Source organism: Procambarus clarkii, chromosome 85 (genome assembly GCF_040958095.1).
Source record: "Procambarus clarkii isolate CNS0578487 chromosome 85, FALCON_Pclarkii_2.0, whole genome shotgun sequence".
Classification (NCBI taxonomy): domain Eukaryota; kingdom Metazoa; phylum Arthropoda; class Malacostraca; order Decapoda; family Cambaridae; genus Procambarus; species Procambarus clarkii.
This window is the reverse complement of record NC_091234.1, coordinates 16264123-16281140: the sequence shown is the minus strand read 5'-3', so window position 1 is coordinate 16281140 and position 17018 is coordinate 16264123. Positions and strand designations below refer to the sequence as shown.

Genomic DNA, 17018 nt, shown 5'->3' with positions numbered 1-17018 from the left:
GCACCATAGAGCACTGGGAAATTATGAAGCGTCGTAGGTCATTGAAGAATTGTAGATCTCTCTCTCTCTCTCTCTCTCTCTCTCTCTCTCTCTCTCTCTCTCTCTCTCTCTCTCTCTCTCTCTCTCTCTCTTTCTCTCTCTCTCTCTCTCTCACTCGGTCTCTCTCTCTCTTTCTCTCTCTCTCTCTCTCTCTCTCTCTCTCTCTCTCTCTCTCTCTCTCTCTCTCTCTCTCTCTCTTTCTCTCTCTCTTTCCTCCTCTTTATCTTCTCTATTTACCTATCCTTGCCTACCTTCCCCTTCAATATAACAAAAAAACTATGAAATTAGCAATTAAATAATTAATAATAATGCTAATGATAATTATGAATACAAAATAATGTTAACATTAATAACTCTATTGGGCACTAAAGTGTTTTTAAATCAAAATGATTCACTCACTACAAATATATATATTTTCCTTTTGGTAAAAAGTATGATTCGTTTAAGTGTTATGCCGAAGGCTCTGAATGCAAATATCATATATCAAAAACACAAAATGTTTTCCAAAGCTAAATGTATATATACCATCAGTGTATATATATATGTTGACCAGATCACATACTAGAAGGTGAAAGGACGACGATGTTTCGGTCCGTCCTGGACCATTTTCAAGTCGATTGTGTCAAGATCTATATATATATATATATATATATATATATATATATATATATATATATATATATATATATATATATATATATATATATATATATATATATATATGACTGAAAACTCACACCCCAGAAGTGACTCGAACCCATACTGCCAGGAGCAACGCAACTGGTAACTACAGGACGCCATAATCCGCTTGAGAATCACGACCGGACAAAAGGAAGTGATAGCCGAAGCTATTTGAACCACTTCCCCGCCGGCACTCGGATGGTAATCTTGGGCATAGCATTTTATCAAATCACCTCATTCTTTGGGGCACACGTGAGGAACACAAATGCGAACAAGCCTGAATGGTCCCCAGGACTATGATAAGGACCCTTCATATAGACTACGGTAGGTGCATAAGTAGCTATTGACACTATGTAACACTTCATGTAATCTAGTGTAGCTGTATTCATGATCTTGTACAGAACAATATATTCTGTATTATTTAAATAAGTTTAGTAAAGTTTAAATAAAACAAACATATATGTGTATATACAAAAGAATGGGGGTGGTAGGAGAAGAACAATATATTAAAATGTTCAGTGAGAATCCACAAGGTCTTCTCTGAATACTCTTTATTTTCTTTTCCTAGGCTATGGGACCCACATTTGCACCAGAGGTGGTACCCTTACGAATAACGCAGGCGTTATTATTTTAAGGCTCCCGTAGCACAGTAGTCTACGTCCTTGACTCGCAACCGAGGAACCAGAGTTCAGGCCTTGAGTAGGGTAGAAACGATGGGGTAAATTTCCTTTCACCTAATGCCGCTGTTCACCTAGCTGTAAAATAGGTATTTAACCCTTGGATTTAGACAACTGCTTGTGGTTTGCTTCACGATAATTTTATTATTTCTCCATTATCTTTAGTGTTTGTTATCTCTTGATTGCATTTTCAATTACGTATATATTGCAATGTTGAGAATTTGGTTTTTAGTTTATTTCGAGAATTTGTGTGTTTGAATGTGTGTGTGTTTTTTCGCTTCTGTTTTCTTTGTCACTTTTCACTGTTTTTCTTTCTCTTTTCCTTTATTTTCTCTCGCCCATCTCCTTTGTTTGTTAGTAAAATGGGAGACAGATAAGAATCAATGTTTTTCTTTCCTGTGTATTTCAGTTTCTGTCTGTTTCTCTGTCTGTCTGTCTGTCTGTCTGTTTGTCTTTCCTGTGTATTTCAGTTTCTGTCTGTTTCTCTGTGTCTCTGTCTGTCTGTCTCTCTCTCTTTCCTGTGTATTTCAGTTTCTGTCTGTTTCTCTGTGTCTCTGTCTGTCTGTCTGTCTCTCTTTCCTGTGTATTTCAGTTTCTGTCTGTTTCTCTGTGTCTCTGTCTGTCTGTTTCTCTGTGTCTCTGTCTGTCTGTCTCTCTTTCCTGTGTATTTCAGTTTCTGTCTGTTTCTCTGTGTCTCTGTCTGTCTGTCTGTCTCTCTTTCCTGTGTATTTCAGTTTCTGTCTGTTTCTCTGTGTCTCTGTCTGTCTGTCTCTCTCTCTTTCCTGTGTATTTCAGTTTCTGTCTGTTTCTCTGTGTTTCTGTCTGTCCGTCTGTCTCTCTTTCCTCCTAACATTTAGCCAACATGGAAAGCTGTCAGTGGACAAGATGGTCCACTTGATTGTCAGTGGACCATCAAACAATCGTCCACTGTCTATGAGGACAGGTTACCGTCACGAGTCCACTCCCGTATACAAGGACAGGGCTTGTTGGTACTATTCTGAACGCCCTATTAACTCAGTATTATAATATTATAATGCCACTGCTATTAATAATTATAAAAATTATATCAATAATATCTCCCCACCAGCTGTGCCCCGCTACTCAAACCTCCTCCAATCAAAATGAATTAATATTTAGTATATCAGATATTGACATAACATTGTTAATTCTGTCCAGTGGGAAGGGAATATTTGCTCTATCTTCGGCATTACCATTTAATGTTTACAGACCAATTGACGTGTTGAGAAATGGGATTTATATTAGCGTATAAACTCTATTTTGTATTCCTTCCTGTCGAGGGTTTTAGAGTATAGAGTTTTGAATAAATTATGTCCTTCGATTTCCAGTGTTTGTTCTGAAGTATGGCTGTAGCATTGTGTTTGTTGGTTTATGTATGTGTGCTGACGGGATCACCATAGACCGTGCTACTTGGAATTTTGTTCCAGGTTGCGAATCTTTAACAACAACAATATCTATGTACAGTACCTAGTTTTTGACAAATGTTGAACTTTGGGATGACCTCGGGTGAGTTGAGGGTTGATTGGGATTAGGTCAAGTGGGTTGAGGGTTGATTGAGATCAGGTCAAGTGGGTTGAGGGTTGATTGGGATCAGGTCAAGTGGGTTGAGGGTGATTGGGAGCAGGTCAAGTGGGTTGAGGGTTGATTGGGATTAGGTCAAGTGGGTCGAGGGTTGATTGGGATTAGGTCAAGTGGGTTGAGGGTTGATTGGGATCAGGTCAAGTGTGTTGAGGTCAGGTTAGATTAAAGTCAAGATTCATTAATACTCTTAATGATATCATGTTGCTATATTCTACATGATAGCGATGGTTCCTGTATGACACACTGGTTGGCGTTGAGGATATCAACACAACGCAAGATATATTGATGTTTCCAACTGCTCACATATATGTTTCGCAATATTTTATGCACTTAGAATTTGTTACACATCTGCCAAGGTGTTGTATACACACACACCTGCTGTGGCGAGGAGATTGCAAGCTCCGCTGGTGAACAGGGTTGCAATTGCAGATGATATCTTATGCACAATATCTATATTGACCGCATTGCACATGATGCTAATGCGTGTTTACTGTTTGTCCTGTCGTGGAGAATAAGCCGTCGTTCCGGTTCAGTTTGCATTCATGTTAATCTTAGATTTTTGTTTTTTGCATTCAAAATGAATTAAGGATATTAATTGTTTATGAAAACTCTTGTTAAATAATGATACTGGTCTTCGATGAACTATTTTCTTCATCTTGAGGTTATCTTGAGATGATTTCGGGGCTTAGTGTCCCCGCGGCCCGGTCCTCGACCAGGCCTGCACCCTCCAGGAAGCAGCCCGTGACAGCTGACTAACTCCCAGGTACCTATTTTACTGCTAGGTAACAGGGGCATAGGGTGGTTACCTTGAGGTGCTTCCGGGGCTTAGTGTCCCCGCGGCCCGGCATCTCCCATACCTATCCTTTGAGGGGTAGTGGATACCATTCCCATCCTGTGAGTAGTAAAGAACCTCATACCCATCCTGTGAGTGGTAGTGAAAGAGTTTTCAGAGGGAAATAATGAGCTCAGGAACGGAGGCCCTGAAGTTTCAGAATTAACGAGGCAGTTACAGAGTTTGTTAATATTTTAACGAAAAGTCTAATCACAGTTTTTTAGCTGTTTCACCTTAGTTAACAGGAAGGCTACAGTTACATAATGAGTTCAGGAGCCGAGTCCCAATGTTATAACAGAATTATTTGCATTTGTGGTGCTCTGGTTACAGATTTTATGGCTTAATATTTGTTAAAAAGATAATATTGATAATCTAGAAAAAGAAAGATTTGATAATGAGATGCTACATCATCTGATTATCCTGTTAGAAAGTTGACAAGATGGACGAACGCATCTTAGCACCAGGCTAGATTAAAGTTGTAAAAATGAACTTTGAAGAGGTAATTTTGAATTAAATGTCCTTCTTAAGTGAAGAAGAGCATATGTAATATAGAGAAAATTCGTGCTAGAATCATTGATCTCACCCTTTTATATATATATATATATATATATATATATATATATATATATATATATATATATATATATATATATATATATATATATATATAGACGACGACCGAAACGTCGTCGTCTCTTCACTTTCTAATGTGATTTGGTCAACATTTTTTTCAGCCACGTTATTGTGACTCCTCGTCTCAACAGTGTGATTTTCTGTGTGCATCTGAGTGCATGTAATCAGAGATAACAGAGAGCCTTTGACAACTAATGTGTCGACTCTGGATACATATACGAGTGCGAGAAGTACACCAAATAATTAAGTCTGATAAGTGGAGGTTCTGGTAGTTATTTAAACTCCCAACTCCACTACAGAAGGAGGAGGGTTTTCCCCCTTGTCTTACAGTAAGTCTTACAGCCAATTGTCTTACAGTATAGCATACAGTATCTTGTCTTACAGTATATATGCTGATTAGCTTTGTAAATATGTGGCCACGTCTGTGGTACAAATTAATAATAATAATAAAAATAATATAGCATAAAACCCAAAACTTGTGTATTTGTGAAACTTAAGCAAGGAATAATGTGTCACATATGTGTGGATTTTTATCCTATGTTATTATATCTTTGAGATGACATTACCATTACTTAATAACAATACTAATAAAATCCCCACTCAGAAGTTATCTATTATCTTCACTACAAGTTTACCCTCAGTCACTGATAATTCCCTACACCAGTCAAGTGGTGTAGGGAATTATTAGTGTAAATGCTGGGTGAGAGAGAGAGAGAACCCTTTCGAACACATCATCAATCTGGCTTGTGTGTGTGTGGGTTGGTCTTTAATCATTTTGTTGTGTTGGAAGAGTGACTTGGGAAGCTGTGGACTCCCCCTTTGGAGCAGAGATGTTATTTTCCTCTTTTGGTGCAAATTGTCAACCTGATACATGAGTTCATATGTAGTTTAATAAGGAATTTTAAGGGATGCTGACATTTCCCCAAAGCAGCATCCCTTAAAATGTATTCATATACTGCAAATGTATATCAAAATACATCATGTCACAACTCATGATATTCTTAGCTCATTCATTTTCATAACCCACCTGTTGTTAGGTCGATTCTTTTTACCATTCTTTTCTTTTATTTCATCTTTTGCAAACTAATTATATTCTTTTTGTTGACCAAAGCACACACTAGAAAGTGAAGGGACGACGACGTTTCGGTCCGTCCTGGACCATTTTCAAGTCGATTGTGGACGATTCTTAAGTCGATTGGGGACCATTCTCAAGTCGATTGTGGACTATTCTCAAGTCGATAGTGGACCATTCTCAAGTCGATTGTGGACTATTCTCAAGTCGATAGTGGACCATTCTCAAGTCGATTGTGGACTATTCTCAAGTCGATTGTGGACCATTCTGAAGTCGATTGTGGATCATTCTCAAGTCGATTGTGGATCATTCTCAAGTCGATAGTGGACCATTCTAAAGTCGATTGAGGACCATTCTCAAGTCGATTGTGGACCATTCTAAAGTCGATTGTGGACCATTCTCAAGTCGATTGTGAACCATTCTAAAGTCGATTGAGGACCATTCTCAAGTCGATTGTGGACCATTCTAAAGTCGATTGAGGACCATTCTCAAGTCGATTGTGGACCATTCTAAAGTCGATTGAGGACCATTCTCAAGTCGATTGTGTACCATTATAAAGTCGATTGAGGACCATTCTCAAGTCGATTGAGGACCATTCACAAGTAATAATATTCTTTCTTTTGAGGTAATTAGTTAACCTGATCTTTTTCAGCTATTTAAAGTCCCATCTTGCCAGTTTTACAAGTGTAGTTGTAATATGTAAATAAAATTGTCCATCTGTTTCTTTTCTGAGAGTTTCTATTCTCGCTACTTAACGCAAACAAACACACACACACACACACACACACACACACACACACACACACACACACACACACACACACACACAGTGAATATAACCCTCGCTTCCTTCTATCTCTTAAGATACCCTGCAGGCTTATTACACTACACATTAATAAAAGTATTATTACGTAACTAAGCTTACTATTGGTTCTCCCTGAACCCCTTAATGCGATTAATTCCACTCACGAACATAGTCTCTTAAACTTAAATTATAGTGGAGAAGCTTAGAGAAACTGTGGTAGTACAGATGGTGCGTTCTAGTGCCACAGTCAATCACTACGATCGTATTGTTGTACACTAAGGGGCCCCCATAAGCCTGCAGTGGTACAATGAAGGGCCCCAGAAGCTTTCAATCGTATAGGAACAGTCGTATATGCCTATGGTTAACTCCAGATACAATTTGATATGCAGGCGATGAGTCACAATAACGTGGCTGAAGTATGTTGACCAGACCACACACTAGAAGTTGAAGGGACGATGACGACGTTTCTGTCCGTCCTGGACCATTCTCAAGTCGATAGAATGGTCCAGGACGGACCGAAACGTCGTCGTCCCTTCAACTTCTAGTGTGTGGTCTGGTCAACAATTTGATATGTAAATATGACAAGGAAAACTTAAAGAAAATTGATATTCATTAACTATTCAACCCTGCAGGTAGGTACAGATGGATACAGCAAAATCACAGATGTAGAGAAAATAATAAAGTGGAGAAGACATAGCAGAAGAACTTCATATCAAACACGTACATGCAATTATCCACAGTCAGGTAATGTATAAGACATTCCTTCAGCACTTCCTTCCTTCCTTCAGCACCACCAAGAAAGAACTGACAGTTCGTAACCCCACCCACTGCCTCTCCCAACAACGCTAACGAAAGTATATATGAAGAAATATCTCATTACCTTCTCAAAACAAACTTTATTAACAATAAAGGCGATGAGTCACAATAACGTGGCTGAAGTATGTTGACCAGACAACACACTAGCAAGTGAAGGGACGATGACGACGTTTCGGTCCATCCTGGACCATTCTGAAGTCGATTGTGCTTTATTAACAATAAATGAATAACGTATACATCAGACTAACGTCCTCTCTTCTATATATATAAATTTACGTCGTGATATTTTAACTTATAAAAACGCAATAAAAAATTCTTCTCAGAGTAAATTGTTGATTAACGTGTAATATTTTGCTGATTTATAAACATATAACATGAACTAGGCTGAGTAGAGCTGCCTGGCCTCTCTTCAGGAGCCAAGTGATTACTGTGAAATGCACCGTAGGAATAGTAGTTGTAGTAACAGTAGTACTAGAATAGTACTTGTGTTGAATGAAACATTGGATGAATGTAAACATTACCACATCTTTATTAACGACGCCATTAACAATATCTATGTATATTTTGTATATGCTAGACGCTAGTTATATATTATTTGCTTCTTGATACATCTTAATCATTCTCCTCTTCTTAGAGCACATCCTTACTCATTCTCCTCTTCTTAGATCACATCCTTACTCATTCTCCTCTTCTTGATACATCTTACTCATTCTCCTCTTCTTAGATCACATCCTTACTCATTCTCCTCTTCTTAGATCACATCCTTACTCATTCTCCTCTTCTTAGATCACATCCTTACTCATTCTCCTCTTCTTAGATCACATCCTTACTCATTCTCCTCTTCTTAGATCACATCCTTACTCATTCTCCTCTTCTTAGAGCACATCCTTACTCATCTTCCTACTCTTAGATCTTCACTTTATTCAAAATCCTACATTTAGATCGTATCTTTATTCATATTTTGATACTTAAAACATATCTTTTATTATTTTTCTATTTTTGATCATATTTTTACTAATAATTTTAAATTAACAGCATCTATATTCACATTCAAACAATGGGACCAAATTACATACATAAATCACAATTGCGTGATGCATCAAATGAACAAATCCACAAGGGCCGTGACGAGGATTCGAACCTGCGTCCGAGAGCATCCCAGACGTGTTGGACCATAGCTAAGTCGATTACGACAGCGTCTGGGATCCTTTCGGACGTAGGTTCGAATCCTCGTCACGGCCCTTGTGGATTGGTTCATTTAATGGGACGAAATCTTTTTTCATATTCGTACAATTAAGATAATATCTTTACTCATATTCCAACGCTTATGATAATATCTACATTCATATTCATTCACTTTGATAATATCTACACTCATATTCATTCACTTTGACCGTAACTGATAAGATTAAAAAGGAACTTTTCCTTCAGTTCAATCATCAGCACTTGACACTCCATTTAAAGTTCCATCGCGTGATGGCAAGAGACCATCAAAGACTCCATTATCATTAGCTTCCATTAGAAGTTCGTAGAGACGAGTAGTTAGCCGTTCGTTACTACCGTTCAATATCTCCAGCATCATCGGGGTGACCGTTTGCCTCATAACGAAACGCGTTACGAACTGGAGCTGAGGTTGCAACAAGAGAGGTACCAGGAGCTTCGCAGCCCAAGACTTGACTATAGCCATGGTGGCAGAAGGCGCAGCTGAGGTGTCAGCGATGCTTTCACTTGTTTTGCTGAGCGACAAGAGGCTGAGCGATAGTCCGGAGAGGATGCCGAAGGGCCCAGCGCTCCGCCACTCTTTCTTGAAGTGTTGGTAGTTCCAGTTGGCGATTTCGGCGCCCATGGCGTTTGTAGCAGCGGTGAAGATGGAGTAATATTGCTGGAGGAGCTCCTCGAGGTGGACCTTGCGGAGGGCCGGTGTTGTGGAGCTATGGACCATAAACTGGAGATCGAGCACCGGGTTGTGCCAGCGGGCAGCCTCCCAGTCGATAAGCATCATGCCTTCGATAGTTCGCTGACCATCGGGCGTCCGATCTCCGTGTTTAAACATCATGTTATTGGTCCAGAAATCTCCATGACAGAGGCAAATGATATTTTGAACATCCTTATTTATTAGTACTGACTCGTATGCCTTTACTAAAGTATCTTTTGCCAGATTCATTTTCTCAGTTAAGTCTTCGTTCTGTTTCAGTTCCGCCAATTTGACGCAGCTCTCAGAAATAACGGTCATAAGTGAGGAATAGACGCCGAAGAAGTTTGCATTGGATTCTAGTGCGGGAAACTTTCTTCTAAAGTCGTGGGTCTTGTCGTAGGCGTACGAGACGGCGTGGAGTCTGGCCAGACGGTCTACGGCCATAAGCGCGTGCTGGAGGTCCAGACCATCTCTCTTGTCCACAGTTTCGTACCCCAAGGGGCTGAGGTCTTCCATAATCACCACGTGGGAATCGTCCGAACTCCTGCCGTAGACGAAGGCAGGGATATCTATTCGATATTTATTACCTGCTAACTTGGCCTGAAAGGCATTCAGTTCTGAGATTATCTGGGAGAAGATAAGAAACTCCCTCAGGTGTCCCCTGTTGTACTTCACCATCTCCTGATTGAAGTCACCGCTGAGGAACTTGGCTACTAAGCTATAGTGAGCAGGTGTGGTGATGTTGTCACCTGTCACCATCGCTTCCACCTCCAACTTCACCAGCTCCGAGCTGAAGTTTTCACCCGGCTTGGTACCTAAGAGACACATAAATTACATTATTTCAAAAACTTTCTGCACCACTTATTCCCATCAATGTTAAAATGACTTCATGTCACCATTAGGAGTCCTCCTCAATCATCTCCTTGAACCAGGCAGCGCATCAGGTGCTCGAGTCTAGTCCAGCAGAATTATACAACTCCTCACACAAGTGGGGGTTCAAGGTTCGAGTCTCCTAGAACCCAGATGAATGTAATTAAACAGCATTTGTTTAGCATACTGAAACACCTGTCTACTACACCATTTGCTTCGTGTCAATGTATTTCAAATGGTAGAAGTTAGTGGATAGCTTGTTAGATATCCACTAACGTTAGTCACCTATTTGTGCTTGCGGGGGTTGAGCTCTGGCTCTTTGGTCCCGCCTCTCAACTGTCAATCAACTGGTAGTTGATTGGGAGCAATAATTAGTGTTGGGGGAGTAATGTGTAGCTCTTCCTAAATGCAGGCACTGAATTTAACAAGACTGGATTCCATTCCTGTCTGCTGTTAAAATGCTAACTCATAGTTAGTTATTACAGATATCTATACTAAAATTCAACTTGCAGTTGACTAATTTGCTAAAGTTCTAGTCATGCAAAATGGGTTAATTAGTGGTGAATAGCATGTAATGGGTCATTCAAGAGACCCACTTTGAGAATGTAATCGGTCAGTCATGAGACCCACTTTGATTAGCATGTAATGGGACCTGCGCAGGTTAATAGCCTTTGGATGGCATGCAATGTGTTACTCATATCAGTCTTACCCATTAAGCTGGGGATGAGTGTTTATTGCTCATATGCTGACTTTAGTAAGATTATATTCAACATGTTGCACAGTGGACGCAGGTTCGAATCCTCGTCACGGCCCTTGTGGATTTGTTCATTTACAGTGTCTTCAGGTTTGCTGAATCACAGTAAAAACCTGATTTGGTTAGTAACTGTGCAGTGTGTTAGATAAAATTCCAGTGATTTGTCGGGCATTTTTCCAATATATAGACATTTCCTCTCTTCTTCTGGAACTTGTGAGTCTATTTCCCATGCTTCTGGTTATCCAAGCAAGATGCAATGCATGCATGCCTCTGCTTTTATACTGCACCTTTTCACCAAAATAAGATAATTCATATTCGGTCGAATACTTGTATCATCTTGCAGACCCTGACGTTGCAAATGCTGCATTGTTCTCACTGTACATCTACTGCATTGTTCTTGCTTTAACTGTTCCCCTAGTCACTGCTAGACTATGTGGTATGTGAATGTTTTCATTTCTATATTTAGTTGGGCACATTTGAAGCTTTATCACCACTGTCGTTCCTTATTATTCCTACATGAGTCAACACTCGCGTATAAGAATTTGAGTACCTTGATGTTTGAGAGTTTACATTAATTCTAAAACTGATGTAAGTGTTTATATAGAAAGATTATAATAGCTGGTCTAGAATGGATTACATAAGAAAGATAATGTCTGGGATCTGATTGGCTGTCTACGTAATGGCCATCTTCGTGCAGTACTAATTATTATAACAATCAAGGTGAATCTGTCGTTTGAATACTTGTCTAAGACTTGTTTTAAGTTTAACTGTGACAAAGTCCACTCTAGCTCGAGCCAATTTAACACACATCAATTTTGACGCTTTTAACCTTAACATAGAAAAAAATCCTGTGCTCAAGTGAAATTAAAAACACCATGCTATTAATTCTATTTCTAATTAATGAGCGTCTAATTCGATAGTTTAAATGGGTCGCTTAGACTCTTACGATTCAGGCTACGCATAACCAATTAGAATCTTACGGTTGATCGTAAGAACTACGAAATCTATCTATCTTGAAGTTATCTTGAGATGATTTCGGGGCTTTTTAGCGTCCACGTGGCCCGGTCCTAGACCAGGCTTCCACCCCCAGGAAGCAGCCCGTGACAGCTGACTAACACCCAGGTACCTATTTTAGTGCTAGGTAACAAACTCTGAACTCTGTATTTTAAGAGCTAATTCAAGACCAGCATCTATCACAAGGAACTTGACTCAAGTAGCAGAGATTAACTGACCTGGGTTGACCTTGAAGGAAGTAACATGAACGGTTGATCTTGGTCGAGTTCTAGACTCGTAATCTCCGAGGATGATCTCCAGCCATTCTTGGGAGATCTCTGAGCTGTTGTTTGGGGTTATCAAGGCAGCCATGACCTCATTTGATCTGTAGGAAACGGTTTGAACACTCATTAGTTACTTTCAAGATAGTTTAAAGCTGTTTTACCTCCAAAGAGAAGTTGTTCGTGGTATTACGGAAAGGTGATATTGGGTTGTCATCTGCTGAAGTCTTGTAAGTCTTGACTCAAGTAACTCATGTTAGGTCTCAAGGAAAAAAAATGTTTATATCTCGAAATACATTTATTGCAAAGATACAAAATCCAAGCAAGATGCAATGCATGCGTGCCTTTGCTTTTATACTGCACCTTTTCACCAAAAATAAGGTTCACAGGTTCTGTAGCGCAGTTGCCTTTGTAACAGAGACCGTTAGGAGCATTTTCTTTCACTTACTGTCTCTGTTCACCTAATAGTAAATAGATGCACAATGAAATCCCATTAACGTGATGTATCAATTAAAAAAAATATCTAGAGGATTCAGTGGAGTGCCAAGTTGCATTTATTTTTTTGACCACGTCTGAGGCGCTTGCTTAGGAGTATCGAGAGCGCAGGTTCGAATCCTTTTCATGACTCCTACTGATTTTCTCGTTGATAATCAATGAAAACTTTCTCAATGGAAGCCTAACAGGCTTCCTGTTGAAGGAAGATTATAACAGGAATCAAAATGATTGAGTCAAAATCCTTGAATCAAAATCCTTCTTGATTTTGAAGGATCGAAAATAAGAAATCAAAATCCTTTTTGATTTTGAAGAATCGAAAATAAGGAATCAAAATCCATCTTGATTTTGAAGCATCGAAAATAAGAAATCAAAATTCTTCTGGATTTTGAAGGATTGGAAATAAGAAATCAAAATCCTTTTTGATTTTGAAAAATCGAAAATAAGGAATCAAAATCCTTCATGTCGTTTAATTTTAGGAACTTATTCAAGACCAGCATTAGAGCGAACTATCTGAGAGGAATCTGTAGATAACGGAAGCTGCCTCTATAATCTCAGCTCCCTCTATAATCTCAGCTCCCTCTATAATCTCAGCTTCCTCTATAATCTCAGCTTCCTCTATAATCTCAGCTCCCTCTATAATCTCAGCTCCCTCTATAATCTCAGCTTCCTCTACAATCTCAGCTCCCTCTATAATCTCAGCTTCCTCTATAATCTCAGCTTCCTCTACAATCTCAGCTCCCTCTATAATCTCAGCTTCCTCTATAATCTCAGCTTCCTCTATAATCTCAGCTCCCTCAATAATCTCAGCTTCCTCTATAATCTCAGCTCCCTCTATAATCTCAGCTTCCTCTATAATCTCAGCTCCCTCTATAATCTCAGCTCCCTCTATAATCTCAGCTGCCTCTATAATCTCAGCTCCCTCAATAATCTCAGCTCCCTCTATAATCTCAGCTCCCTCTATAATCTCAGCTCCCTCTATAATCTCAGCTCCCTCTATAATCTCAGCTCCCTCTATAATCTCAGCTGCCTCTATAATCTCAGCTCCCTCAATAATCTCAGCTCCCTCTATAATCTCAGCTCCCTCTATAATCTCAGCTCCCTCTATAATCTCAGCTGCCTCTATAATCTCAGCTCCCTCAATAATCTCAGCTCCCTCTATAATCTCAGCTCCCTCTATAATCTCAGCTGCCTCTATAATCTCAGCTGCCTCTACTGAGACAACTGGTTACTTGTCAAGAGGGGTGAAATAATGTATTACATCTGGCACTATTTGACAGCGTCGTAAATCATACGAATTATTCACATTTGTTGCTGGAGATATTTGCCTGCGTGACATATAGTAGCAACCACGCGGAAATGAAGGAGCTGCTTTGGGTATAGAACTGGAGAAATGAAACAATATTTAGCATATATGTTGACCAGGCTACACACTAGATAGTGAAGGGACGACGACGTTTCGGTCCGTCCTGGATCTGGACCAATCGACATGATATTCTCAAGTCGATTGTCTCGACAATCGACTTGTCAAGAAATAGGGAAGATTGGAAAAAGAGAAATAGGGAAAATTGGAGAGAGAGAAATAGGGAAGATTGGAAAGAGGGAAATAGGGAAGATTGGAAAGAGAGAAATAGGGAAGATTGGAAAGAAGGAAATAGGGAAGATTGGAAAGAGAGAAATAGGGAAGATTGGAAAGAAATAGGGAAGATTGGAAAGAGATAAATAGGGAATATTGGAAAGAGAGAAATAGGGAAGATTGGAAAGAAGGAAATAGGGAAAGGACGACGACGTTTCGACTTGAGAATGATCCAGGACGGATCGAAACGTCGTCGTCCCTTCACTTTCTAGTATGTGGTTTGGTCAACATATTTCAGCCACGTTATTGTGACTCCTCGTCTGAATTTGGCATATATTACAGAGCTCTGCAGTAGAGTTACATGCACTTTTAAGCAGTCCATGAATAAGACAGTTAAAAATATAGATGTTAATTACTGTAATTTTCTTTCTGAAACGACCTTTGGGGTGTAAAATTTTAAACAAACTTTTGCTTGTTTTATGAGGCACGATATTATTGATTGAATTTATATATATAACATCTTTTTGAGATCTTCTTGGGAGGTTATCTTGAGATGATTTCGGGGCTTAGAGTCCCCGAGGCCCGGTCCTCAACCAGGCCTCCATTTTTGTTACATACCCCCAGGAAGCAGCTCGTAGCAGCTGTCTAACTCCCAAGTACCTATTTACTGCTAGGTAATCAGGCGTATCATGATGAAAGAAACTCTGCCCATTTGTTTCCGCCTTCACCGGGGCTCGAACCCGGAACCTCAGGACTACAAAGACGAAACGCTGTCCACTCAGCTATCAGACCCAAACATGGTTGTAGATTAACCCCTGGATATAGTCCTAGTGCGCCAGGAAGGACAAGATACATTGTGTAGCTGTTCTTTCTTACCTGAGTCAGACTCGTTTTGCTGCTTCAGTGGTCTGAGTTCAATTCCTCGATTCCCCACTGATGATATCCCGGAACGGAGAAGGAGGATGAGACGGGAACGTATGGTACAGCGGCGGAGAGACGACTGACAGCATCTCCCGTCGTTATCTCCCGTCTAGCCTTTAGACAGTGATATCACTCTCAACTTATCATCGCTAACTCTTGATAGCGGAGCCGGTCGGACCTCAAATAAACCGTGATAGCGGGTAAAGTACCGTGTTCACTGTCACTCTAGTTGGGCACAGTTGGGGGGGGGGGGTGTTATAATTCACCGTCGTTAATTGGCTAAACGCAGTTTAACGACGGTGAACGTCGAATAGTTTCGGAATTAAACGCCACGTTCAGCGTTCTCGCTGGAAGTTTTTTGGCACTGCTACGTGTTCTGATCTCTTGGCACTGCTACGTGTTCTGATCTCTTGGCACTGCTACGTGTTCTGATCTCTTGGCACTGCTACGTGTTCTGATCTCTTGGCACTGCTACGTGTTCTGATCTCTTGGCACTGCTACGTGTTCTGATCTCTTGGCACTGCTACGTGTTCTGATCTCTTGGCACTGCTACGTGTTCTGATCTCTTGGCACTGCTACGTGTTCTGATCTCTTGGCACAGTGCCGTGTTCCTTGCTGGCACTGTACACTTCTTTTATCACCTCTGACTCACGCGCACTAACATGCACTGCTAACATTCTAGAGCGACTAAGTACAGTGAGGCACTGTAGTCACTGCACTATATATGTGCTCAACACCTGTTATTTAAGCTATTCACTGTCACCGTGACTGCACAGTTGGGGCAGTGAAGGTGCAGTTTCTTATCATACTCTCATTGCTACTTAAGCATTTCCTATCAATTGAGACGTCAAGCACTTGGTAACAAATTGTTAACCTTGGGATCCGATAATCTAATCACTGTTAATTATCTTTCTTATCAATTAGATGTTGTTATGGTGAGTTTATGTGTGTGTCCTTGATCGACCAGTCACGAAGCGTGACTGGTCCCCCCTGTCACGGTGTCAGAGTGTGAGTGACAGTCAATATGTCACGGGATATGTCACGGGATATGTCACGGGATATGTCACGGGATATGTCACGGGATATGTCACGGGATATGTCACGGGATATGTCACGGGATATGACTTAATCCTGAGTTAATATGTTATAGGGTGTGACTTGTTCTTCCATCAGCTCCTTATATTGTCCACCTGTCAGTCCCTGTCTACGTTCACCTGTCCATTTTTCTGAAAATTCACCTGTCCATTTTTCTGAAAATTCACCCGTCCATTTTTCTGAAAATTCCCCTGTCTTTCCCTCTGTTATTTTCACTAATCTTTGACCCATTCCACCGGAAATAAAAAAAATTCCACCAATATTTTTACACCAAATTTTCCGCCAGTTCAGGGGCCCACGTGAGGATAATTCACATTCATTTTTTGTTATCGAACAAAAAATAAATGACTGTCAAGCATTTTTCTTCGGTTCAAAATGTGTCGCTGGCTCTTGTGGGGGGAAAAAATATCTCGAGTTTTTTATTTACAAAATTCACAAATTTAGGGAACTATGACAGGGAAAATTTAATTGTTTTATTTTTTTTACAGGGTAAACGTATTTTTTTTATTCTGTGAAACAGCTACTTAAGAGTTTTTTTCATAAACTTTTTTTTTTATGAAATTCGGAAGGATGATTCACATAAAAAATAATTAGGTAATTAGTAAGAAATCAAATATTGTTAATTAATTGATTTGTGTTTGACGAACAAAAAATGATGCGGAGAAATGAGGAATTTTTGCTGTATTTGCTTTCATAACTAAATTTTGTGTTTCATGATACTTTCATTGTTTGCAACATTGTAAGTAACATTTTCCACATTTCTCAAATGATTCACACTTGGACATATCAATCTTATCAGAGAATTGATTATCAAAAGTCTTAAGAATCAACTTTCATCATTTTCACAATTACTATCAATAATTTCTGCATTTTATATTTTCACTGTTATCTTATCTTGAGATGATTTCGGGGCTTTTTAGTGTCCCCGCGGCCCGGTCCTCGACCAGGCCTCCACCCCCAGGAAGCA

At 39.8% G+C, this 17018-nt stretch overlaps 2 protein-coding genes across 2 annotated transcripts in view; both read right to left on the bottom strand.

Moving 5' to 3' along the window:
- LOC123746727 (protein amalgam) overlaps positions 1–15176 on the bottom strand; it is a 94994-nt gene extending 79818 nt beyond the window's left edge. Inside the window, 2 exon segments of the mRNA XM_045728462.2 lie at positions 11926–12071; positions 14912–15176. Coding sequence (XP_045584418.2) covers positions 11926–12058 — 133 coding nt within the window. The 5' untranslated portion in view covers positions 12059–12071; positions 14912–15176.
- LOC138358703 (ovarian abundant message protein-like) lies at positions 12959–16282 on the bottom strand. Its single transcript, XM_069316860.1, has 2 exons — positions 16195–16282; positions 12959–13671 (listed from the first exon to the last, which is right to left on the bottom strand). Exons 1-2 carry the CDS (start codon positions 16280–16282, stop codon positions 12959–12961), a joined length of 801 nt encoding a protein of 266 aa, XP_069172961.1.
- Between the last annotated feature and the right edge of the window lie 736 nt (positions 16283–17018).